The sequence below is a fragment of the Aspergillus uvarum genome (assembly GCF_003184745.1).
Source record: "Aspergillus uvarum CBS 121591 unplaced genomic scaffold BO82scaffold_3, whole genome shotgun sequence".
In the NCBI taxonomy this organism is placed as follows: Eukaryota; Fungi; Ascomycota; class Eurotiomycetes; order Eurotiales; family Aspergillaceae; genus Aspergillus; species Aspergillus uvarum.
In genome coordinates this window covers 357222-377669 of record NW_020291300.1, presented here as the reverse complement: position 1 = coordinate 377669, position 20448 = coordinate 357222, and the positions used below count along the sequence as shown (strand labels likewise).

At 55.4% G+C, this 20448-nt stretch overlaps 8 protein-coding genes across 8 annotated transcripts; 2 read left to right on the top strand and 6 right to left on the bottom strand.

The window, feature by feature from the left end:
* Positions 1-54: 54 nt before the first annotated feature.
* On the bottom strand, positions 55-1418 carry BO82DRAFT_350198 (putative nucleoside-diphosphate-sugar epimerase). Its single transcript, XM_025634084.1, has 3 exons — positions 1243-1418; positions 971-1176; positions 55-911 (listed from the first exon to the last, which is right to left on the bottom strand). The coding sequence occupies exons 1-3, from the start codon at positions 1263-1265 to the stop codon at positions 112-114; spliced, it is 1029 nt and encodes a 342-aa protein (XP_025496696.1). The 5' UTR covers positions 1266-1418; the 3' UTR covers positions 55-111.
* A 713-nt stretch (positions 1419-2131) lies between these two features.
* On the bottom strand, positions 2132-4015 carry BO82DRAFT_397662 (retromer subunit VPS17; the record flags this gene model as incomplete). The annotated part of the gene is made up of 3 exons (XM_025638961.1): positions 2132-3000; positions 3056-3509; positions 3563-4015. 3 exons carry the CDS (start codon positions 4013-4015, stop codon positions 2132-2134), a joined length of 1776 nt encoding a protein of 591 aa, XP_025496695.1.
* Positions 4016-4412: 397 nt separating this feature from the next.
* BO82DRAFT_428418 (mitochondrial elongation factor MEF2) lies at positions 4413-7582 on the top strand. The gene has a single exon (XM_025640441.1). It carries the CDS (start codon positions 4560-4562, stop codon positions 7365-7367), a length of 2808 nt encoding a protein of 935 aa, XP_025496694.1. The 5' UTR covers positions 4413-4559; the 3' UTR covers positions 7368-7582.
* Positions 7583-7825: 243 nt separating this feature from the next.
* BO82DRAFT_325641 (uncharacterized protein) lies at positions 7826-10358 on the bottom strand (the record flags this gene model as incomplete). Its single annotated transcript, XM_025632882.1, has 3 exons — positions 10198-10358; positions 9188-10103; positions 7826-9126 (listed from the first exon to the last, which is right to left on the bottom strand). Exons 1-3 carry the CDS (start codon positions 10348-10350, stop codon positions 7826-7828), a joined length of 2370 nt encoding a protein of 789 aa, XP_025496693.1. The 5' UTR covers positions 10351-10358.
* Positions 10359-10882: 524 nt separating this feature from the next.
* On the bottom strand, positions 10883-12654 carry BO82DRAFT_350193 (GTPase-activating protein GCS1). Its single transcript, XM_025634083.1, has 4 exons — positions 12520-12654; positions 12308-12376; positions 11445-12170; positions 10883-11387 (listed from the first exon to the last, which is right to left on the bottom strand). The coding sequence occupies exons 1-4, from the start codon at positions 12559-12561 to the stop codon at positions 10959-10961; spliced, it is 1266 nt and encodes a 421-aa protein (XP_025496692.1). The 5' UTR covers positions 12562-12654; the 3' UTR covers positions 10883-10958.
* A 567-nt stretch (positions 12655-13221) lies between these two features.
* BO82DRAFT_325634 (RNA recognition motif domain-containing protein) lies at positions 13222-15029 on the bottom strand (the record flags this gene model as incomplete). Its single annotated transcript, XM_025632881.1, has 4 exons — positions 13222-13847; positions 13901-14137; positions 14208-14514; positions 14815-15029. The coding sequence occupies 4 exons, from the start codon at positions 15027-15029 to the stop codon at positions 13473-13475; spliced, it is 1134 nt and encodes a 377-aa protein (XP_025496691.1). The 3' UTR covers positions 13222-13472.
* A 724-nt stretch (positions 15030-15753) lies between these two features.
* BO82DRAFT_428414 (uncharacterized protein) lies at positions 15754-17557 on the bottom strand. Its single transcript, XM_025640440.1, has one exon. It carries the CDS (start codon positions 17295-17297, stop codon positions 16254-16256), a length of 1044 nt encoding a protein of 347 aa, XP_025496690.1. The 5' UTR covers positions 17298-17557; the 3' UTR covers positions 15754-16253.
* Positions 17558-17812: 255 nt separating this feature from the next.
* Positions 17813-20442, top strand: BO82DRAFT_350191 (DUF2985 domain-containing protein). Its single transcript, XM_025634082.1, has 4 exons — positions 17813-18571; positions 18636-19034; positions 19090-19164; positions 19214-20442. Exons 1-4 carry the CDS (start codon positions 17950-17952, stop codon positions 19972-19974), a joined length of 1857 nt encoding a protein of 618 aa, XP_025496689.1. The 5' UTR covers positions 17813-17949; the 3' UTR covers positions 19975-20442.
* Positions 20443-20448: the final 6 nt, after the last annotated feature.

Sequence of the window (20448 nt, the reverse complement as noted above, 5' to 3'; positions counted from 1 at the left end):
TGCTTCAAATGGAACCATAACATTGTTCTTTACGTATAATCTACCACAGGTAGGTATAGAGAGTGATGGTCATTTCATTCATCATTTTACAGGACAGTCTCTGGTTTGCATTTACAACAAGCCCAACGCCTTGGCCTCAATTTCAACGATTTCAGGAATAAGCTCTTTCAGGCTAGGCTGGTGAGGAGACCATCCGAGCAGCTTCCTGCCTCTGTAAGAGTGGCCGCGGGAGTTGCTGCCCCAAGCATACAGACCGAACTGGTTCAGCTCCTTCACCTGGTCGTCGGAGATTGACTCCACGTCAGGAGACGAGATAAGCTTCTTCTCATAGGCGACCTTGGCCACCTCCCGCGAGATGTCTCCCCAGACGAAGGTGCCGTTCTCAGCCAGGTAGTAGCCCTTGTCGTTCCAGGTGGCATCGCCGCCGCCCGCCGCAGCAGCGTCTCCCAACAGCCGATACAGGTCGCTCAAGTCTTGCACGTGGATCTGGTGCCAGATGTTCTTGCCCTCGTTCACCAGGAAGCCCTTCTTCCGCTTCAAGGCAGCAGATGCCAGCCAGTAAGCCTGCACGCTCTTCTGGTTGCCTGGACCACGGCCAGGGCCGTAAATGGTAGGTGGACAGACGATGGCAATTTTGACACTGTTGGGGTCGCGCTTGCCAGCGGCAATGACGATCTCATCGACATTGCGGTGGAGAGAGTCAGAAGGCAGGTTGAGGAGCTCTTCCACGCCATCCCAGTCATCGTGTTCCTTTTCGCGGTACTGACCCCAGGTGTTGGCGCGGAAGTCCTCCACTGTGAGGATACCGGTTCCAGAGGTGTGAATCCACCACAGGGGGCGCTCCGGGGTGTGGTGGGTAGCACCCTTGGCGATAGCCTCAGCAGACGCAACGTGGTCGCAGTCGGCAGTGTCTGACTCAAGCAAGTTAGTTCGTAATCCGAGAGAAGGAGCTGCACGAAGGGGGACGTACGGAAAACAATGTCGGCTTTCTTGACCTCCTCCTCGATGATATCCGCCGAATCTAGGTCTCCCAGCACGACGCGAACCTTGGGATATTCGCTGGAGAGCTTCTCTGCCTTCTCCTTGCTGCGAACCAACACCGCGTATTCCCAGTCAGGGTGTGCTTGGTGGACATTGTAAAAGACGTCTCCACCGATGTAACCGGTGGCGCCAGTACTGTAGAAAGCAAGCAGCTAGTCAGAGGCTATCATACGCAAGTGAGAGAGTGGAGAAGGGACCTACACGAAGACCTTGAGGGGAGCCATGTTGTGCTTCAGTGAATGAAGGGTTTGCTTTTGATTGTGTTATTTGCTAGTGGTATGATGCGAGTACTTCCCGTCAATAATTGGAGACAATGAAAGAAGGATCAAGAGAACATCAGGACGGGGAGGGGGAGGTTCACTTTATATCGTGAGTAGGTGGGGGGAGAGTGGAGGGGAAACAACAGCAGACAGACAGACAGACATACAAAGATTACCCCAATTACAGCTTAAGCTCCGCGGGCAGTACGGAAGTCTATGGAGTTCCGGTGCTTGGAAATCAAGAGTGGATGGATTTGAGGTGAGCTGCTACAGCGCAATCAGCGCAATCAGCGCCTCAGCAAGAGTGGGGGTGGAAATGGGGTGCGAAGAACTCAAAAGAACGTCCCTGGACCCATTGTGGCATTGTACTGTCCTGTACCACTGTTCATAGCATTGAGTGCTGCGCTTGCTCCTTTGCGCGACCACCTTCTCAACTTGAGCTGCGTGACAGTTGTCATTTTACCGTCAGGCGACTGAGGGAGATTTGCCCCGCCCCTGAATGACGTTGTAACCGATGCAAAGGCGGGGCTGGTTGACGTGACTTTGACAGGGGAAAGCAACAACAATTATTGCAAACTCAATGGGCTCCAAAGCGGGCAGACATGAAGGCTTCAAGAACCACAGCAGAACAACCGATTGGAATTATACAGAGAAATCACAGAAATTATAAGAAGAAGAAAAGAAAAGAAAAGAAAAGAAAAGAAAGGCAAACAATGATTGCATACTCAAAACATCATATAAACATGCTGCAACAGAGGACAGGAACAGAAGAAAGTCATGGTCAAAGGGGAATCTCGCATACAAATATGCCCATAATTTACAATGAGTCACTAAAAGGTACTCGTGGCTAGGCGACTCGCCGCATTGCGCGCGTCCAACCGGTCCTCATCGTCCTCCTCAGCAATCGAACTCACCCCACTGGCCGAGCGCAGTCGACCCTTGGCACTTCCGCTGCCATTCGTTTCTTCGTCATCGTCCAGCGGAGGCGCAACAAAGCTGCCGCTCATGCTACGTCCGAGACTATCGCTGCGACGGGGGATTCCGCTCCAGGCGTCGCCCTTCGGACCTTGACTCGAACCCAAATTCGATCGTCGGGCAGTAGGATGAGATTCACGGCCCAGACGACTCAGTCCTCCAGAAGCATCAATTGCCCGAATGTCAGGTCGAACACTCTCGAGGGTAGCCAGGGTGCGGCGCTCCGATTCGATTTGACGTAGAGTATACTCGCGCAAGCTAGCGAGCAGGTCACTGGATGTTCGCTCAAACCAGCGCCGTTTCTCCAGCAGCAAATTCGATGTGACGCGCTGAGTTCTCTTGGACAAGAAGTCCTCGTGGTTTTGCGCCTCATCCAATGCGTTGATAGCCTCATCGACTTTGTCGGGGCGCACGGAGGAGCTGACCTTGAGCCGGTCGGCAGCAGCACGTTTGCTGCGAGTGGCCTGTTGAGCCTGAGTCAATTCTCTGAGCAGAATATGACGGTTCGTAAGAGTCTCTTTGACAATAAAGGCGTCCGAGGAGTGGTAGCTAAGTGGATCTCCAAGGGTGGTAGCCTCCGCGGTCGCCTGAACAGCATGGAAATCTCCGACCGTCTGAATAATCTTTCCGAGCTTGCGATAAGCATTGGCCAGTCCCGGATGCGTCTCCTGCACGTGCATCTGGCCCAGCTTGACGCCAAAGTCGGATTCAGCAAGACCCAAACCTGCACATCAATTAGCACTGGGCATTCTTCAGAATTGCATACCCTGAAAGCATACCTCTGCGGCCCTTAACCACGCGATCAACCTTGTGGCTGGCATCCATAGCACCCAGATAGAACATTTTGACAGTAGGGCGGGCATTCTGTAGTTCCGGAGTGTCGTCCGGAGGGGGCGCGAATTGCTTCAAGACCTTCCTCCGAACACCGGTGGCGGGTTGTTTCATGCGCACCACAGGGCTGTACCCAAAATCGCTCTCCACAAACAAGATCACTTCGTCATCATGAATTAATACCTCATTGCTCAGAACCACATTCAGCCATCGCTGCATTGAAGCCTTAACCCGAATTTCGTCTTCTTCGGTTCCGGCCCCGGCCGGGGTCAATGGGGATGGTACGGCAGGAACGAAGGTCTCGGGATTGGCGGAGATAAGATGATCGGCGAGCTTCACGAATTCGCTATGGGTGCGTCGAACATCACGGTATTGGGTGGTTCTAAACTTGGGGACATTGGTCTAGTTGTGGTGGTCAGTATGCGTAGGTGGAACGGGACCAAGGACCAACTCACGTGGACCTCGAAGCGCAGGATAGGATCCTTCTTGCCAGTTCGCTCTAGCCCAGTAATCTTTGCCTGTATTCTATAGGCTGGGGCCGGAGGTCTGGCATTTTGTCTGGGCCCTGTTTGGTAACGAGCGGGGATCTGGGATCGGGGGTGCTGAGCCTGGGGTTGTTGCTGTTGGGCACCATGCGGCGGTTGCTCTCCAGCAACGGGACCACTGAGGTGGGTGTTCTGCAGTTGGCCAGACAAGTTCGGGGAGCCGAATCCATCTTCTCTGGCGCCCGACCCGTCGGCAGGCTGCGGCTCTCTATCGGTGCCGTAAGGGGAATGCTCTTGCGGGGGTAACGGAGACGATGGAATATCGCTCGTCGCCGCAAAAGTAGTTTGCGTTGGTCGGGGCGAGGCCCATGGTGAGGTGCCTGCAGGATGGTCGGGATCGTGCGAGATGGCGGAGTAGTCCATCGTGGCTGTCGAGGGGAGGGGGGAAGATTGATGCGACCACGTCTACACCGCGCTGTGAGCCAGGCAGACATCAATCAGCATTACACTATATTGCGAAGAGTGAACCTGCGATTGACCGGTGTAACTTACCTGTCAGGACTCCAGGGATACCGGGGAGTCGGGGAGATAACAAGAGCTGGCGAGGGCAATTGTGTCAGATAGATGTGGGGGGAGGAAGGGGAGAACGGAGGAAGCGATGGGGGTTCAATTGATTGATTGAGAGCGGGCGGCGGAGGAAGTGACAGTACGTAACTATACGGCCTGATTCGCCAGGCATCAACGGGTCACTGGATCCGCTCCGAGCTTCAATACTTGATCCATTTATCCATTTCCTTTGCTTCTCGATCAATTGCTTTGGCTTCTACATCTGCCCCTTTGCTTAGCCATTGTTGGTCTAGACAGCTCAAACTGAGCATCCTTGCTTGGCTCTCTCTATTAAATCATGGTCAACAGTCTATAATCTAAATCAGATTGACAAGCGCTCTGTGGGCAAGCACCGTCCCTGATGGTTGCAGCACTTCTGCTGCGCGCCTCTCACCCGGCGGCGCGGCCAATTGCTCTACAACAGGGTCGAGCATTGACCAGTCGCTTGGGAAACCATGTGATGCAATGCACTTGGAAATCTTTTTTTCCACAGCTCCAGAAATTCTCTAGCTCTGCCTTGCGAGGACAAGAGGAAACGCTTGACCGAACAAGAAATATCGGCATCATTGCCCACATCGACGCAGGCAAGACCACGACCACAGAGCGCATGCTCTACTACAGTGGCTTCACCCGAAGAATTGGAGACGTGGATGAGGGCTCCACGGTGACCGACTTTCTGCCCGCTGAGCGGGCGCGTGGAATCACCATTCAGTCTGCGGCTATCACTTTCCATTGGCCACCCCAAACAGCCGGGGAGGCGAGCCAGTCGGACGCGCAGGCTCCTCGCTCTGCACATTCACACATTGTAAATCTAATCGACACGCCAGGGCATGCTGACTTCACATTCGAAGTCTTGCGCTCCCTGCGTATCTTGGACGGCGCAGTGTGTATCCTCGATGGTGTGGCCGGTGTTGAGGCTCAAACGGAGAAGGTCTGGCACCAGGCCAGCACCTACCGCATTCCCAGGATTGTCTACATCAACAAGCTAGATCGAGATGGCGCAGCGTTCGGCCGGACTGTCCGGGAGGTCGCATCCCGGCTGGCAGGGTGGCCAGCTGTCTGTCAGATTCCGTGGTTTGAAGGCGGGGACGGCCGTTTTGTGGGGGTTGCCGATGTGATCAATCTTCAAGGTCTCCGGTGGGAGGACGGAGATGGCAAGTCGGTAAAGATGTTCAACCTGCAGCAGCTGGAGGCCGAGGAGGGCCGGCTGGCTCAGGAACTCAAACGGGCAAGGACTGCTCTCGTGGAGCTGCTCAGTGAGTACGATGAACTCATGGTCGAGCAATTCTTCGAGCACGAAGAAGATCACCTTGCTGTGCCTGCCAACGAGATTTTGCAAAGCTTGCGCCGATGCCTTCTCCAGGAGCAGGGCAGGAAGGTCATCCCGGTGTTCGCCGGCGCCAGTTTCCGCAATGTCGGTGTCCAACCTCTCCTCGACGCCGTCGTGAACCTCCTGCCCAGTCCGGTCGAGACCCCGGATCCCGAGGTCAGCATCGGGGGCGTCACGGGCGGCCTGCGACGCCTGCTGTCCGGCGATCTCATCGTGGAACAGAAGGTGGCAGCCTCCTCGGCCAAGGGCCAGGCGAAGAAGAAGAAGTCGGTCGTGCAGACCGAATCCCAGAACGCCATCGAGAAGCTCCAAGGCTGTGCCCTGGCCTTCAAGGTGGTCAACGACGCCAAGCGCGGAGTGCTGGTCTACGTGCGTGTCTACTCGGGACGCCTCGATCGCAGCTGCGCTCTGTACAACACCAACCTGAAGGTCACCGAGCGCGCCCCCCGCCTTCTGAAGATGTACGCCAACGACGCCGTGGAGGTCGACTCCATCCCCGAGGGCCACATCGGCGTGGTCGTGGGGCTCAAACACGCCCGGACGGGCGACACGCTGGTCTCCTACGCCACCAACCGACAGACACCCCCGGAACCGCTCGACACGCTTCAACTGCGGCCCATTAAGGTCCCTCCGCCCGTCTTCTTCGCCAGCGTCGAGCCCCACAGCCTCAGCGAGGAGAAGCGCATCCACGAATCCCTGGTCATGCTCCTCCGCGAAGACCCGAGCCTGCACGTCACGGTCGACGAAGACAGCGGCCAGACGCTGCTGAGCGGGATGGGCGAGCTGCACCTCGAGATCGCGCGGGACCGGCTGATCAACGAGCTCAAAGCCAAGGCCACCGTCGGCCGCATCGAGATCGGCTACCGGGAGTGCCCCATCGGCGACTCCTCACCCGTCACCAAGATCTTCGACAAGGAAGTCGCCGGCCGCAAGGGCAAAGCCGGATGCACAGCATCAGTCTCCGCCTTCGACCCGGACCTGGATGGCCTGCCCGCCACAGACCAGGACACGCTCCTACTCGAGACCCAAGACGGCAACCAGATCCTCATCCAAGCTCCCGGGCTCCAGATCACGCGAAACCGCAAGGGCATCGAGGAGAGCCCGATCCTGCCCATCGGGCTGGACGTCGCCACGCTTCGAACCTCGCTGCTGAACGGCTGCATCGCCGCCCTCGCCCGGGGCCCGCAGTTCTCGTTCCCCATGCACAACACCCGCGTGCACCTCACCCTGGACGCGACCGCCCACCTCTTCGGCACCGAGAGTACCCCGTCGGCCGTCGCCTCCGCCGCGCGCCTAGCCACCACCACCGCCCTCCGCTCCCTCCTAACCACCAACCCTGGCACCGGCACCGGCACCGGCACGTCCCTCATGGAACCGGTGATGAACGTAATCATCAGCATCGACGAAGCCAGCCTCGGCGCCGTCGTGCACGACATCTCCTCCGCGCGGGGCGGCCACATCATCTCCCTGGACGAGGACATCCCCCTCCCATCCACGGACGCCGCCTCCTCCACCAATTCCTCACCAATAATCCCCTACGAAGACCTCCCGCCCATCGACCCAAGCAAAGTCTACGCCCCGCCCGACCCCTTCGAGACCCCGTCCATCGCTCTCGGCGCGAACGCCAGCTCCGCCGCCGCCGCCGGCCTACCGGATACCGCCAACCGGCCGCGCACCATCACCGCCAAGGTGCCCCTCAAGGAGATGGTGGGGTACCTCAAGCACCTCCGCAGTCTGAGTGCTGGCCGTGGCACGTTCGTCATGAGCGTCGATCGGTTCGAGAAGATGAGTGCTCCGCGTCAGAAGGCGGTGGTGTCCGAGTTGAGGGGGGGGTATTAGTTCTCTCTCTCTCTCTTTCTCCTTGTATTAATCTTTCACGGATATCTACTGTGGTCCTATAGAGTGAAAAAGAAAACCTGTATCATAATTGCGGCAATTTAGGGGGTCGGTTCATGAGCCCTAGACATAGGAAGGCTTTTGTACCTGTGAATAGCTGAATTGGCGTTCGAGATCACATACTCATACATGGACGGCCGGGAACTCCTTAAAATCTCCAAAAAGAATGTATGAAACAAAAAGAAGAGAGAATCGAATCATCAACAAAAATCAGCGCAAGTCACCAAATTAAGGCATCAATTCACCATCAAAGAGCCAACCAATCAATAGTGACAATTTAGGGAAACAACAAAACACAAACCATGGTATCTGTAGACATAACTTCATCTCATCGGATCACATTACTGGGGGGGAAAAAAACAATTTCATAGGAGCAGCCCATACGACTCAAGTTGCACAAATCATTCCATCGCATTCTCCAAAAACTCCAGCAACGTGGGATCCAAACTGAACGGCCGAATCGCCTGCTCCTCGACGTCCGGCTCCGAGTAGGTGAAGTCCGCGCCCCACCACTGCGCCTCCCGCAGGGGGTCCGAATAGGCCGACTCCGAATGCTGCGCGCTGCCGTGCGGGGCGTAATAGTGCTGAAGACCGCCGTTGGCGGTGCGGTCGGCCAAGGTGGATGTCTGGGGGATACCCTCCAGATCGAAGCCGTGGATGGCGGCGATGCGGTGCAGGAGGCGCTCGCAGCTGATGAACGCCCGGCGGGAGCTGGGGCTCCGGCTGGCGATCGCGTGGAGCCAGCGCAGGCATTTCTTCGCCCGCTCGAGGATCACCCCGGGCTCCTCGGCCGTGCCAACGGATCCTTGACCTTCCTCAGTCATAGTCCCCCGCTGCACGTCCACGGGGCCCACGGCTAGCTGGAGCAGCAGGATGATGAGGGCTTGCATGATATAGTGCAGGACGGCCCACCAGGGTGTCATCTCGCACAGCCAGTCCATGTTAGGGAGATCGGGGAGGATGGCAGTCAAATCGATTGCAGATTGGAGGCAGATCAGGGCCGTGGCGTCGGCAAATGGAGAGCGCGGGTACCTGGTCCGAGTGCCTTCCTTCATATCAGGACGGGTGAGGCAAGGTCGGTTCAGGATGATCTGAGAGCTGTAGAAGGCCAGAGCCAGAGCGATCCGTTCTGGGCACGGCGTCGTCATTTTCAACCGACCGTTGCTGTCACAGAACTGGAAGCAAGGCTGAAGGCTAGACAGCCAGTCTCTCAACATTTGTTGGAAATGGGTGATTTTGTCACTGGCACATTTCGGCAAGCCGAAGGACTGGAGACCATAGACCGCCTTGACGGCGGCATGGCTGATTACAGCGAGGTCGGCCAAGTAGAAGAAATAGAGAGAACGATTAGGTTCGACAGCTTGGAGCGCCTGGTTTCTTGCGTCAATCTGGAATTTGGGGGTGTTACCGGTAAAGACAAACGTTCGCTCCCGCAAAGCAGGATCGGAAATAAATTCTGCGGCTTGAGGGCAATGGAACTGTGCTTCGTCGAAGGGGATGGGAGCCGGGATACTAAAGGACCGCCATTCAATGCATGAGGTACGGCCTGTCATCACGGAGAGGAGTTGCTCCAGGACGAACAGTGACCACCAAAGACGAGTACGGGACTCCCTCGATGTAGCGTCTACATTGAGACCGACCCCACGGAGGTTGAGCCCCAATGCTATTGCACAGCGGACAGCACGTCCAGCCATATGCCACGCTCTAGTCAAGTCAGTTGCCCGTTGGTTCACATGGCAGAGGCCCGCAACAAAGCAAGACACACCTGTTCACCTGAGCGGAAGCCAGAAGGTAGATGGAATAAAGCACCCAGATCTGGACTTGCTGGAGATCCGCATGCTCCCCAAGCAGGCTTGAGTCGGCATTGAGAGCTATGGCTCGGGACAGAAAAGTACGATCATCGATGGCATCGGTCCAGTTCTTCTCGGATAGCTGCATATACTTGGCGCCGATAGCATAGATCAAATTCAGGATTATAAGCCACTTTCGACGCGGGGGCTCCGACTTGGTGAACGCATGTTGGCACTGTGATAAAAAGAGGGTCCTGTTGAGCAGTGGGAACGATGGGTCGACTCTCGCAAGGTAGATGCTGATGAGTTGGTCGCTGCATGCTCGGGTTGGGAGAGCTTGCGGATCCCCAGGAGAGAGATTCGGAAAACTGAAGTGGTCGAGATGATAACTAAGCGAAGTCATATCATCTTCGAAAATGGTCTCCTGCTGTGGCTGTGGGCTCTCGGACGAGAAGCTAAGTTTGTTCAACTCCTCACTGAGCTTCTGCATCCAGGCAATCTCCGAGCCCCTGCCGATGTAGCCGGTCGCCCTACTGCGCTCGTCCCGGTTGATGTCTTCATTCAAGGTCGCGAAATCGTGAAGAGAGGCCGCCGACGAGGAAGCTGTGGTGGAATGCGATGTGGATACGTCGGAAAGATCCTTCTGTTCCACCGAGGACGGACCTTGAGTGCGCAGGAAGCCCCCTTTGATCATGGTGGAGAGCCGGTCGAGTTCAGCGCTATCTTTATTATCCGAGGCCACGACCATCTGGCCCAGAAGCTCATAAGCTGTGCGCAGTTCTTGCTCAGCCTGCCTCAGAGCCAGTTTCTTCCGGCGGTCGAGCTCTTCGGCAAAGACACATTGTGATTCGGCTTGGATGCATTTCTCGCATGGCTGGGTGCCTTGACACTGTGTTTTCATGTTCAGGACTTGGTTGGTCGCAAGTTATAAAAGATACTGGGATACTGGGATACTGGGATACTGGGATACAGTAGTGACGCACTTTAGTCTTCCGTTTCTTACAGGCTTCACAAGCATTGGAACGTTTCTTGATGCGCGGAAGATCGGGCGGGCTGAGTCGGGAGGAGAGGGTGTTATAGGCAGGAGCAAGGGTTTTAAGATCTCCTGTCCCTGCCCCTGTTTGACCTGTCTGCATGATTGGTGAAGGGGGAGGGGGGGTGGGGGGGGTTCAAAGGGTGATAGAGTTGGATGCTGTCATAGGAGATGACCAGACATAGTACTTCCGTAGTTTGAACCCTGCAGTTGGTGGGGGGAGAAGGCCGGTGGGATGAGTTCGAAAGCCGGAAAGAGATGAGATGACGTGAGAGAGAGAGGAGCTTTGGGTAAGTACGGAGGAGTTACGAGTCAGAGAGACAGGATAGTGAGAGGCTGGATGTTTTTGCCTACGTATGGTTCATGGCTTAGTGGGTCGCCGCCCGCCCCGCCCCCGCTTTTTTGGCGACAAGCTCTTCACCTACGCATAAAGGTTATACCTAACCCCGTGACTATACCGAGTACTGGATGCTTGTACGTACCTCTCACCAAGCATTGATGGCTCTCGGACTTCTGTCCCAAGTCTCGAGCTTTTTGCTTGACGGAAGAAAAGTCCGATTATGCATACAAACCTGGTTCCCGGTACTCAAGTGCAAGCCAAACAAGGAATATATATATATATGTATAATGTTTAAAACGGTGCCAATAAACTAAATACAACGATAGTTCCCCTTCCACTCCCTCCACTCCCGCCACTATCCAAACTGGAACTCACCAGTTGTCATCCCATCCACTATTATCCTCGAGGCTCTTTCTTCCCGTGCCTGTCCCAGACGCAGCAGAGGAGGCAGACGTAGTCGCTGTTGATCCAGCAACCTTAGTCCCAGCACCCGCAGCAGCAGCAGCAGCACCACCACCAGGCTTCATCGCAGCCGTGCCAATCGCACTCGATCTGGATGCAGTCCGGCGATGACTATCCTGTTCTCCGAGTGCAGAGAACGAGTCCCAAAAGTCCTTTCTTTCCGGCTCGGCTCCAGTCCGGCCCCGTTCCCGACGGGCAGCTGCCGCCACCGCCGCTTCATCCTGCCCTTCCACAAACCGGTGAAAGTGATCTGCTGCGCCACGGGCCCCGGTCTGTAGGTTTTGACCTAGTTGAGAAGCCTGGAGACGAGCCTGCGCTGCAAATTCCGATTCCGCTATCTGTAGTTGCCCTCAGAGGTTAGCCCCATCGTACCACCATAATTCAACGCCACATACCGTTTTGGCCGTTGGCTGAATATAGCTATCGTTCACCGTCTTCGCCCCCTTCCCCACCGTGGTCGTAAACCATCCGAATCCCTTCGTCAACGCTGCCATGGGGTCTTTCTGGAAATCATCAAACCCCGGCAGGGCCCCAGAGCCTCCCGTGCGCTCTGTTCCCGTCGAAGCAGAGGGCGGCATCCCGCCCCCAAAACCCGTGAATTTGCCGCCCTGCGATGGTGGTAGGGACTCACTGCGGGTGGCATTCGCCGATCCCAGTGTGGCGAAATATGCCTCGTTGCGCTCCTTCTTGGTCGCGCCGGCACCGCCGTCAACCAGTCCGTCATGGGACGCGGGGGTGCCACCCCGCGCGAGAGGGGTGCTCGACCGTGACGACAAGTCCGGCTGTCTCTTCGGTGGTTGTGATGGTTGAGTTGTTTGGCCGGGCACATACTCCCTCCCCTCGATCTTCGCGGATAACCGCTCCTTCCATTCCTCTCCGACTTCGCCCTCGTAACGCTCCTTGATCGTTGAGTCCTCAAAGGTGCGGCCCTCGGATTGAGTGATGACGTGGGCGTCGAAGAAGGATTTCCAGGGCTCATTACCGCCTTGTTCCATGCGCATAATTTCCGCGGTCTTGAAGGCGTCCATGGTGATGGAGCGTACGAAGGAGATGTGCACTCCTAGGCCGCGGTGGGTACCGGCGCAGTTAAGGCAGATGAAGGTTCCGAATTTGGGAGATGCCTGGGTACGGCAAGCGGGTTAGCATGTGGAATATCTCTGGCGGAGCAGGGCGTGATGTCGAAGGAGCATGGGAATGGGATGGTGTCGTGACGTAGGAAGATGGATATGCAGCAAGGGAAAGTCAGTCATTAACCCACCCATTGGGGCGATGGGGCGCCGCAATCGCAACATTTGTCGTTTCCGTTGGTTTTGGAGATTAGGAGAAGCTGTTAACAGAGACCGGTCAGTAATGTGCCAAGACGTAGGGTGACGATAATTGAGTACAGTTGAGGGAGGTGAAGGACGGGGACATCGAGGGGTAACGGAGATGGTGAGAGTAGCAGTAACAACAAGCAAACAAGTGGCTCACCTTGGCCCTCGTCTCCGGATCAACCTCCCACATGCGAGACATGGCAGCTCAGGAACTCACTGATCAAGGAACAAACTAAGCACCGAAGGGGTTGCGGGACAGGAGGGCGATTGACTGCTTCTGCTTTGTTTATCGTGGTGGAAGAAAGAAGTGGTGGTTTCAGGCCAAGTGCAGCCGCGACAGGCGGGCAGCGGGCAGCGAGCAGCGGGAGCCGATCGGCGGCGCTGCCTCTGTTGCAGCCGCGGGCTGCGCTTGCTACTTCTCGTCCTATTCACCCACCACAATTGACGTAATATACAATAGTTAACCACTAAGTACCTGTATCTATCATGGATGGTCTAAGGGAACATTTGCTCAGCACCTCTTTCTAATGCAAGCATCTCGTCGTCTGATAATTCTACCGTCCTCGGTGGTATCGATGTCATACATATTAACAACCAATTTACTCAACTACAAGAAGCAAGCAGAGACACCAGATCATCATTACAAGGCCAGCCTTGCGGCTAATCATCAGTTCGATAAATGGGGGCTAAGATACAGGAGCACAAGAGAGCAAGATTCGTGAACAAAAGCCAGGTTCTTCCGTCACCACCACACATTACGGGGTTTTCGTCTCCCGCCTCACCGCACGGAGCCTTTTCGGGTATCCGTATATAGCAAGACATAAGATGGGTTATTGGAAAGAAAAGATGAAAAAAAAAAACCCCCTCCTCCCGCGTAGACCAACTCAATCAGGATGAAATCGTCCACAACTTTTTCAGTAGAACGTTTTCGGTGGCGGTCTTGTCATCTGTCCAGCCCCCGACTAGAAGAATGACAACACTCGCCGCCTGACGAACGACCACGACTAAGTACCGCTTCCAGATGACGGGTCCCGACTCTGTCGTCACCTCGGTCCCTCCCTGATTATTCCATCAGGGATCACTCGTTCAGGTGGGGAACGGACTTGTCCTTTACTCAGCAGCAGCAGCAGCAGCCGCTGGAGCAGCATTCTCCTGAGCCGGAGCCTCGGTGGCCTCGGTGGCCTCGGTGGCCTCGGTGGCCTCCTCGGTCTTCTCGGTCTTTTCAGTCTCCGGGACGGCATCATCTTCCTTGCCAGGACTGTCGATGGCAACCTTGACAGCAATCTCACGGCCCTCAATCTCCTTGCCGTTCATCTCGTTCACGGCCTTCTCCTGGAGCTCTTCGGAACCGAGAGTGACAAAGCCAAAGCCACGACCCTTGCGGCGCTCGTTGCGAGCCTGAAGCTTCTTGATCATAAAGCGGGGGATGGGGCGGAGAGCGATCTTGGCGGAAACGGGCTGGTAGTCGGCGAAGATCTCCTTGAGCTATAGGATTGGTTAGTCATGCACAGTGCCAGTAAACGTCGACTAGATCATACCTTGTCCTCGCTCAGGTCATAGGGAAGGTTGGCCACCATAACCTTGGTCTTAGAAGGGATTCCATCCTCAGGAGGGCCACGCTGTTTCTGGGCACGGGGAGCACGGGGCTTGCCGGCCTGCTTGGCAGCATCAGGGGCGGCAACAGTCTCGTTCTGGTTGGTGACCTCAGTCAAGGGGGCGACCTGACCAGGAACGTTGATGGGCTCCGTAGGGGCCTGCTCAGCTTGGGCCGGGGGCTGGAAACCGCGAGCATGTGTTAGCCTAAAGGGTGCTGCGAAATCACGACAAGCTGCAGATGAAACCTACCGAGCGTCCTCCACGGGGCAGGCGGCCACCACGACCGCGGCCACGGCCACGGCCACGGGCACGACCACCAGATCTCTTGCGACCTTCAGCACCGCTGGCGCCCTCACCGCCACTTGCGACACCCTCAGCCTTGGCCTCAGCAGGCTCAGGCTTGCGGGCGAGCTGCACAGAGACCTTGCGCTGAAGGATCTCCTTTCCAGACAGCTCCTCGATAGCAGCGGTCGCCTCGTGAGCGGTGGCCAAGTCCACGAAGGCATAGCCAACGGGACGGTTGGTACGGGGGTTCACAGGAATGGAGACGCTCTCACTAGGTGATGACAGTTGATTAGTATGGCGGTAAACTAGAGACCATTTATCTGTCGAGACGGATCAGGCAGAAGGAGGTAACAGAAGCGCCCGAGGCACAAGTCCCACTAAAGGGGCTACAAATTCAGAGACGACCACAGCTAAAGCGAAACCCGGTGTGCGCACGAGGGATCGAATTATTCTCAATTCTGCGCGATCATTCCCAGCTACTTGTGGATTGTGGATTGAACGCCGCTCAGACCAAGGGAAAGAAGAGGCCAGGTGGACGGAAGCACGAGCAACAGGAAGGAGCAACACTTACATCTTGTAGTTCTGGAAGAACTCCTTGAGCTCCCCCTCAGTGGTCGCATAAGCGAGGTTCCCAATGTACAACCGACGTCCTTCATCGGCACTGGCAGCGGCCGCGTCCGTAGACTGGGCAGGAGCAGGAGCAGTGCCGTTGGTGGTAGCCTCCGGGGCGGTGGCGGCGGGGGTAGCGGCGACGTTATCGGTGGTGTTTTCAACGGCAGTAGACATCTTGAAGGCTGAGGACACACAAAAGGTCGAGGGAGGTGATTCAAGGTGGTAAGGTGGTGGGGGGGGGGGGGGGGGGGGGGGGGGGGGGGGGGGTGGGGGGGGGGGGGGGGGGGGGGGGGGGGGGGGGGGGGGTTGCGCGCGCGGATTGACTTGACCGGGGGATGTGTGCAGGTGTGTCGGGGATGCAACAAAGGACTCAGGAGAGCTTGAGGCTGCCTTGTGCTTGAGGATTGAACGTGGGAATTAACTTGAAGAGGGGGGGAAGATGGAGAAGAAGAAGAGGGAGGAAGGAAAAGGGTAGCTTGGTGCCCTAGATACGAAAGTTGACGGAGAGAGAGGGGGGGAAAGTGAAATTGAGTTGCAGAGGAAGAGGAAGAAGATTTGTCTTGAGGAAGGATGAGGTCGACTGGGGGGTGGGAGGGCGGCGAGACAAGGAGAAGGTGAGAGAAAAGGGCAGGCGACGAGGGAGGTGGTGAAACTAAACCTAAGGAGGTATTCTGATGCCTGAAGCTGCCTGAAAAGGCCCTTGATGCCTGGAGGGACTAACAGACTAAACCCGAAATAGACGCCCGACGTGGACTTTCCGGTCGGGCGGTCTAGGCGGTGGACGTCTGACATCACTGCTGCCCTCTTGCTTTGACTCACTTTCTCATCATCGACCTTCAGGCAGGAACAAGTCTCCTTCCCTCTCAATCAAGGATGCTCTTCCTCTCCTCCTCTCCCCCTCTCGTTTTATCTTCTACGTATTATTGTTCCATGTTGACACTTGAATAACTGAGACATCAATTGCGATTCCTGACTCCTTCCTCCCCCCCCCCCCCATCCTTTGAAATGGTTCTTTCCATTAGTCAGGCGTCCCCCCTCTCGATCGCTCCACTACTTCACCTGTCCCACTATGACTTTCTGGCTGCCCTGCTTTCCCGTGGTGGAGTCTCGCTCTATCGCGAACCTTCCTCAAATTGCGCATTACCCCTCAGTACCCCTCCTCCTCCGATCTCGCCAATTCCCTAGTATGACTGTCACTTGAGACAGCTTCGCATTGATGCATTTCAGGAGCTTTATGCACGAATTAAGTAGACTTAAGTACCATTAAGCTCTCGGGACCAGCCCGGGGGATCCTCGCTGCAATCAACCAATAGCCAAGCACATCTTTAGACTATGGGGGGGAGCCGCCAACTCGCCTGATGAGGCTGTATTGACAGGCTCAACAGATATGTAGTTGTGTCACGACGTGATTGCGAGACCAACTTTTGAACCCTTCATTCGCTCTTGCAGATCCTGCTCGCTGAAGACAGCCGTGTTTATCGCATCTTCCGCAAATGGGGAGAGTCTTCTGCGAGCATTGCGTGTGGCATGCTTTTTGCTGGCTGCCTCTCGTCGTTGCTCACTGGGTGTGTGCTTGGTCCCAGGTAAGAGATTTTTCTGTCCCTTCTCAACGGCCATAGGCAATGTGCTGCTGTTCCCGCCTCTCTCTCCGTCTTGACTAACGACGGGATCTGGACGCAATGTCGTTGGTGTGCTGCCAGCCTCAACAGAAACAGCTTCCATGAAGTCCTCCGGTCCCTGCTGAGGCGGATACCTCTCTGAGGAAGGGCCAATCTTTCGACGCTTTGAGCTACTTATATCGTCATCTTCAGATGAGGTTGGCATTGTTGGGACGGTTGCATGAGTGTCTTCGCTCATGTCGCTTAACTTATCGTGTTGACGCTTCAGGCCTGTGGTGTTAGTCTTCTGGCCTGCTGACGAGCCCGACTTGGGAGCAGACATGTCATGAGGAGATCTTTCAGAGTCTTCGCTGGTGCTTGTTGGCTTCCCCTCCGCAACATCCTTGACCGATAGCAAAGGTACATCGGATGATCGGGGCGGGGCATCAGGCGGAGAGGGGACAGTGCTAGCAGATGGCCTCAATCGTGACCGCTTCTTTGCTTTCCCAGAGGTAGTCAGCAAGACCTGCTCAAAATGAGCGGCCCACATTGCTATCATGTGCTGCCCGTATTGTGCTATGCTTATGTTGCGGTCTCTATGCTGTGTGAAGGTTGGATCCGAGAGAGGCGCGAGGACTAGGGCACTCATAGCCCCGGCGAGATGGCTCTGGCTGCAACCATGACAAGCTGCGAATTCCTCGTACGGAAACGTGACTGCAATCTTGGTGGCCATGTCGGCAAAGAACTGGTCAGTGTATGGCGAATGGGTGTCTTCGTCGCGGCAAGTCGGGCTCAAAGGAGTCTGCACTGTCTTGGAGATAGTCTTTTTGGCCTTTCCTGCCATGTTAGCGCCGCCGATTGAAGCAGAGTCAGAATTAGAATTAGAACTAGAATCAGTTATGGCTGATTGTAGATCGCTGGTGAAGAATGGTCACCACGATGATATGCGATTCGAATTGCTAGTGCTTACGCAGGAAGGGAAGAAATCGAGACAAACCAGAGGATGCAAATTGAGATGTCCTGATGATGGTTAGGAAGAAGAGAATGTTTATGAAGGCACTGCTGCACGTTGTTACTTTGAGAGTATCATTGTCTGGCACCATTCACAGGGAAACATGCAGAGGTTGGAAGACTGAAAGCTTGGATGATTGAATGAAGCAGTGAATCAATCAGTGAATGAATGAATGAATGAATGATCTGACTTGCATCTAGTATCTTTGAAGTGAATTGTATACGAAGGTTGCAAGAATCGGAGTGTGCCACCACCCGCGGTCTGGGCCGGGTCCAATAATAATGGATAAATTAAGCTTTGGTCCCTTCCAACGCCCACTTGCTCACTTGCCCGTGGCTTTCGCTCGTCTTCCTGCTTTTCCTCTTCCTTATTCTCTCTTTTTTGCCTCCCTCAGAACATCCCCTCCATCCCCTTTCGTGCCTGGTGAATACCCTTTTGTTACTATCTTTTAACCCTTATCCCATCAGGTCTCTGTTGGCCTGCAATGGATTCTATTGAGCCTGTCTCTGGTGCCTCTAATTCTCCTCCACCCGACCACCTCCGACCGACGTCATACCCGGCACGACCACGGGCGCCTTCGCTGCGCTCGCGACGGCCCTCTATCAGACTCCAGCGCCTCCCTTCCTTTGACAGTTCTGGTGTACAGTCCCAACGCAATGCACCGACTTCCAATCGACCGTTAGCCTCACAAGTCGATCTTACCCTATCCAGGCCCGATCCGGACGATGAAGACGATGATGCCTGGCAGGGAAACCGTCGCCGCAGCAGCTCCGAGCCCCGACCGGGACGATGGTCAACTGCCCCCAATCCGGTCCTCCTCACTCGGTTCGCGACAGGAGAGCAGATGCACACTCTTCACGAAGAAGCCTCTCCACAGAGTCCCGGAGTAGCCGCTGATTCTGTACCACCGTTGCCACAGCAGAATCCTGAATCACTGCAAATTCCACGACGGGGGAGTCGCGGCTTCATGCGCTGGTCGAGTGGGGTGCCCGCCAACCGCTTTACGAGGAATCGCGCGTCAACCGTGAGTGGGAGTGCACCGACTCAGACGGCGGACTCAGGCGACGAATATCGGTCTCATATTGTGGATGTCCTGGATGTGATCGGTAAGTCGCCGTCCTTGTCGCACGACTCAACCCCGCAGGCCCCACTGATATCAGTATCCCGCAGATCCCGAGGTGTCGGCACTTTCCACCCTCACCAATGTCCAAAACTCACTCTTCGTTCCTAATCTGGGGCCTCTCTTGAACCGTAATCAGACCTATACTCTTTCACCACCGCCTGCACCTCTCAGAAACATTGAATCGTCGACAAGTGATGAGGGCGAAGATGAGGGCTACGGAAAGGGCCAGGAGCCCGCCGTTCGTCCTTCCATCGAGCACACCCTCACTTCCGTGGTTGATGAAGGTGGCGGGCCTCGATTTGCTGTCCTGCCTGAAGGTAGCGATCTTGCCGGTTGGTCTCCCGAGGAGATCGAAGAACTGAACGACCATGTCCGGCATATGTTGCACTCGCGGAGATCCAAGTTCAAGCGTGCCATGAAAGGTTTCGGGAAATATGTCTCTAAGCGTATGTCTGAATATCACTACGGGACGAGCAGGTCACTAACGCACTGGTTTCATAGCGTTGGGATTCTTGGTCACATTATATGCCACGTTGATTACGCTTTTCGGTCTGGCGTGGGTGTTGTTCTTGATCGGTGTGTATTCCGTCCCATTCCGCTGCAAACATGCTGACCGTTCAACAAGGTTGGATCAACGTCGGAGGCCGGCAGTCGTATCTCATCAATGTCATCGACAATGTTCTCGTGGCCCTGTTTGCCGTCATGGGTGATGGTTTGGCTCCGTTTCGCGCCATTGACACATATCACATGATTTTTATCGCACGCTATACCTTCCTGACATGGAAGATCCGCCGAAAGCGCCGACTCCCCGACCTCAAGAACAAGAACGATCTGCCTTCACGCCGAGAAGAGGACGTGGACGTTGAATTCGGCGACACTCCCAAGGAGGAGGAACACGAGTTCAGCGTGCTCGGACCGGCGCAGCAGGCTAAATTGATCCACCATCAAACCAAGCTTGCTAATTCGCACACCTTCTACAAACCACACGAGACTTTCACCCACCATGCCTTCCCGCTGCGCATGCTCATTGCTATCGTGGTCCTGCTAGACTGTCACTCGCTGTTCCAAATTGCCCTAGGCGCCTGCACTTGGGGGATCAGCTACCACGTGCGCCCATTTGCGTTGACCACTGTCATCCTCTGCTGCTCGATCTGCTGCAACATCTCCGGCGGTGTTCTGATTATGATCGGCGATCGGAGGACTCGCAAGAAGGACGTCGTTGAGCGCCTCTTCCGACAGGAGCTCACGCAAGAAGCCATGAAGAAGATGCGGAAGAAGAGACGCAAGGAGGAACAGAGCAAATCCGAGCACCAATCCCCCTTGACTCGTTCTCATTCGACCTCGTCGCGGACTGAAGACACGGAACCGTTCCCGACGGTGTCTTGATCTGCGTCGTTCGACTGATAACTGCTTTCCCACGCGAGGGATAATGCACGCTATCTCTACGAAGCCACGACCGCTACACCAGACCTATACTTTGCTGGACACTACGAATAATAAACCTACACCCAGCGGCATCATCCGTTTTAATCCGTTCCATAGAACCTATCCACCCCAGGAACAACGATGGTATACTAAAAAGACACGTCGTCCTAGATGGGTCGTGGCTTTTCACTAGGAGCTCGCTGTTTGCTTTTCTGCTATTTACTTGTCAATATCTTGATTTTGATGATATCACTTTGGTTGATCAACGCATATATATATATCGATATCCCGTTTGCTGTTTTCAAAACTAGCTTATTTTGATTTACTCGCCTCCGGCACCTTGATACCAAGAGCAAGTTACTTTCTTCTACCTCTCCATTTCTCTCGTTTTCCTCTAGACGATGTAGTCCAGCGGATGTAGAGTCCAGCATAGGA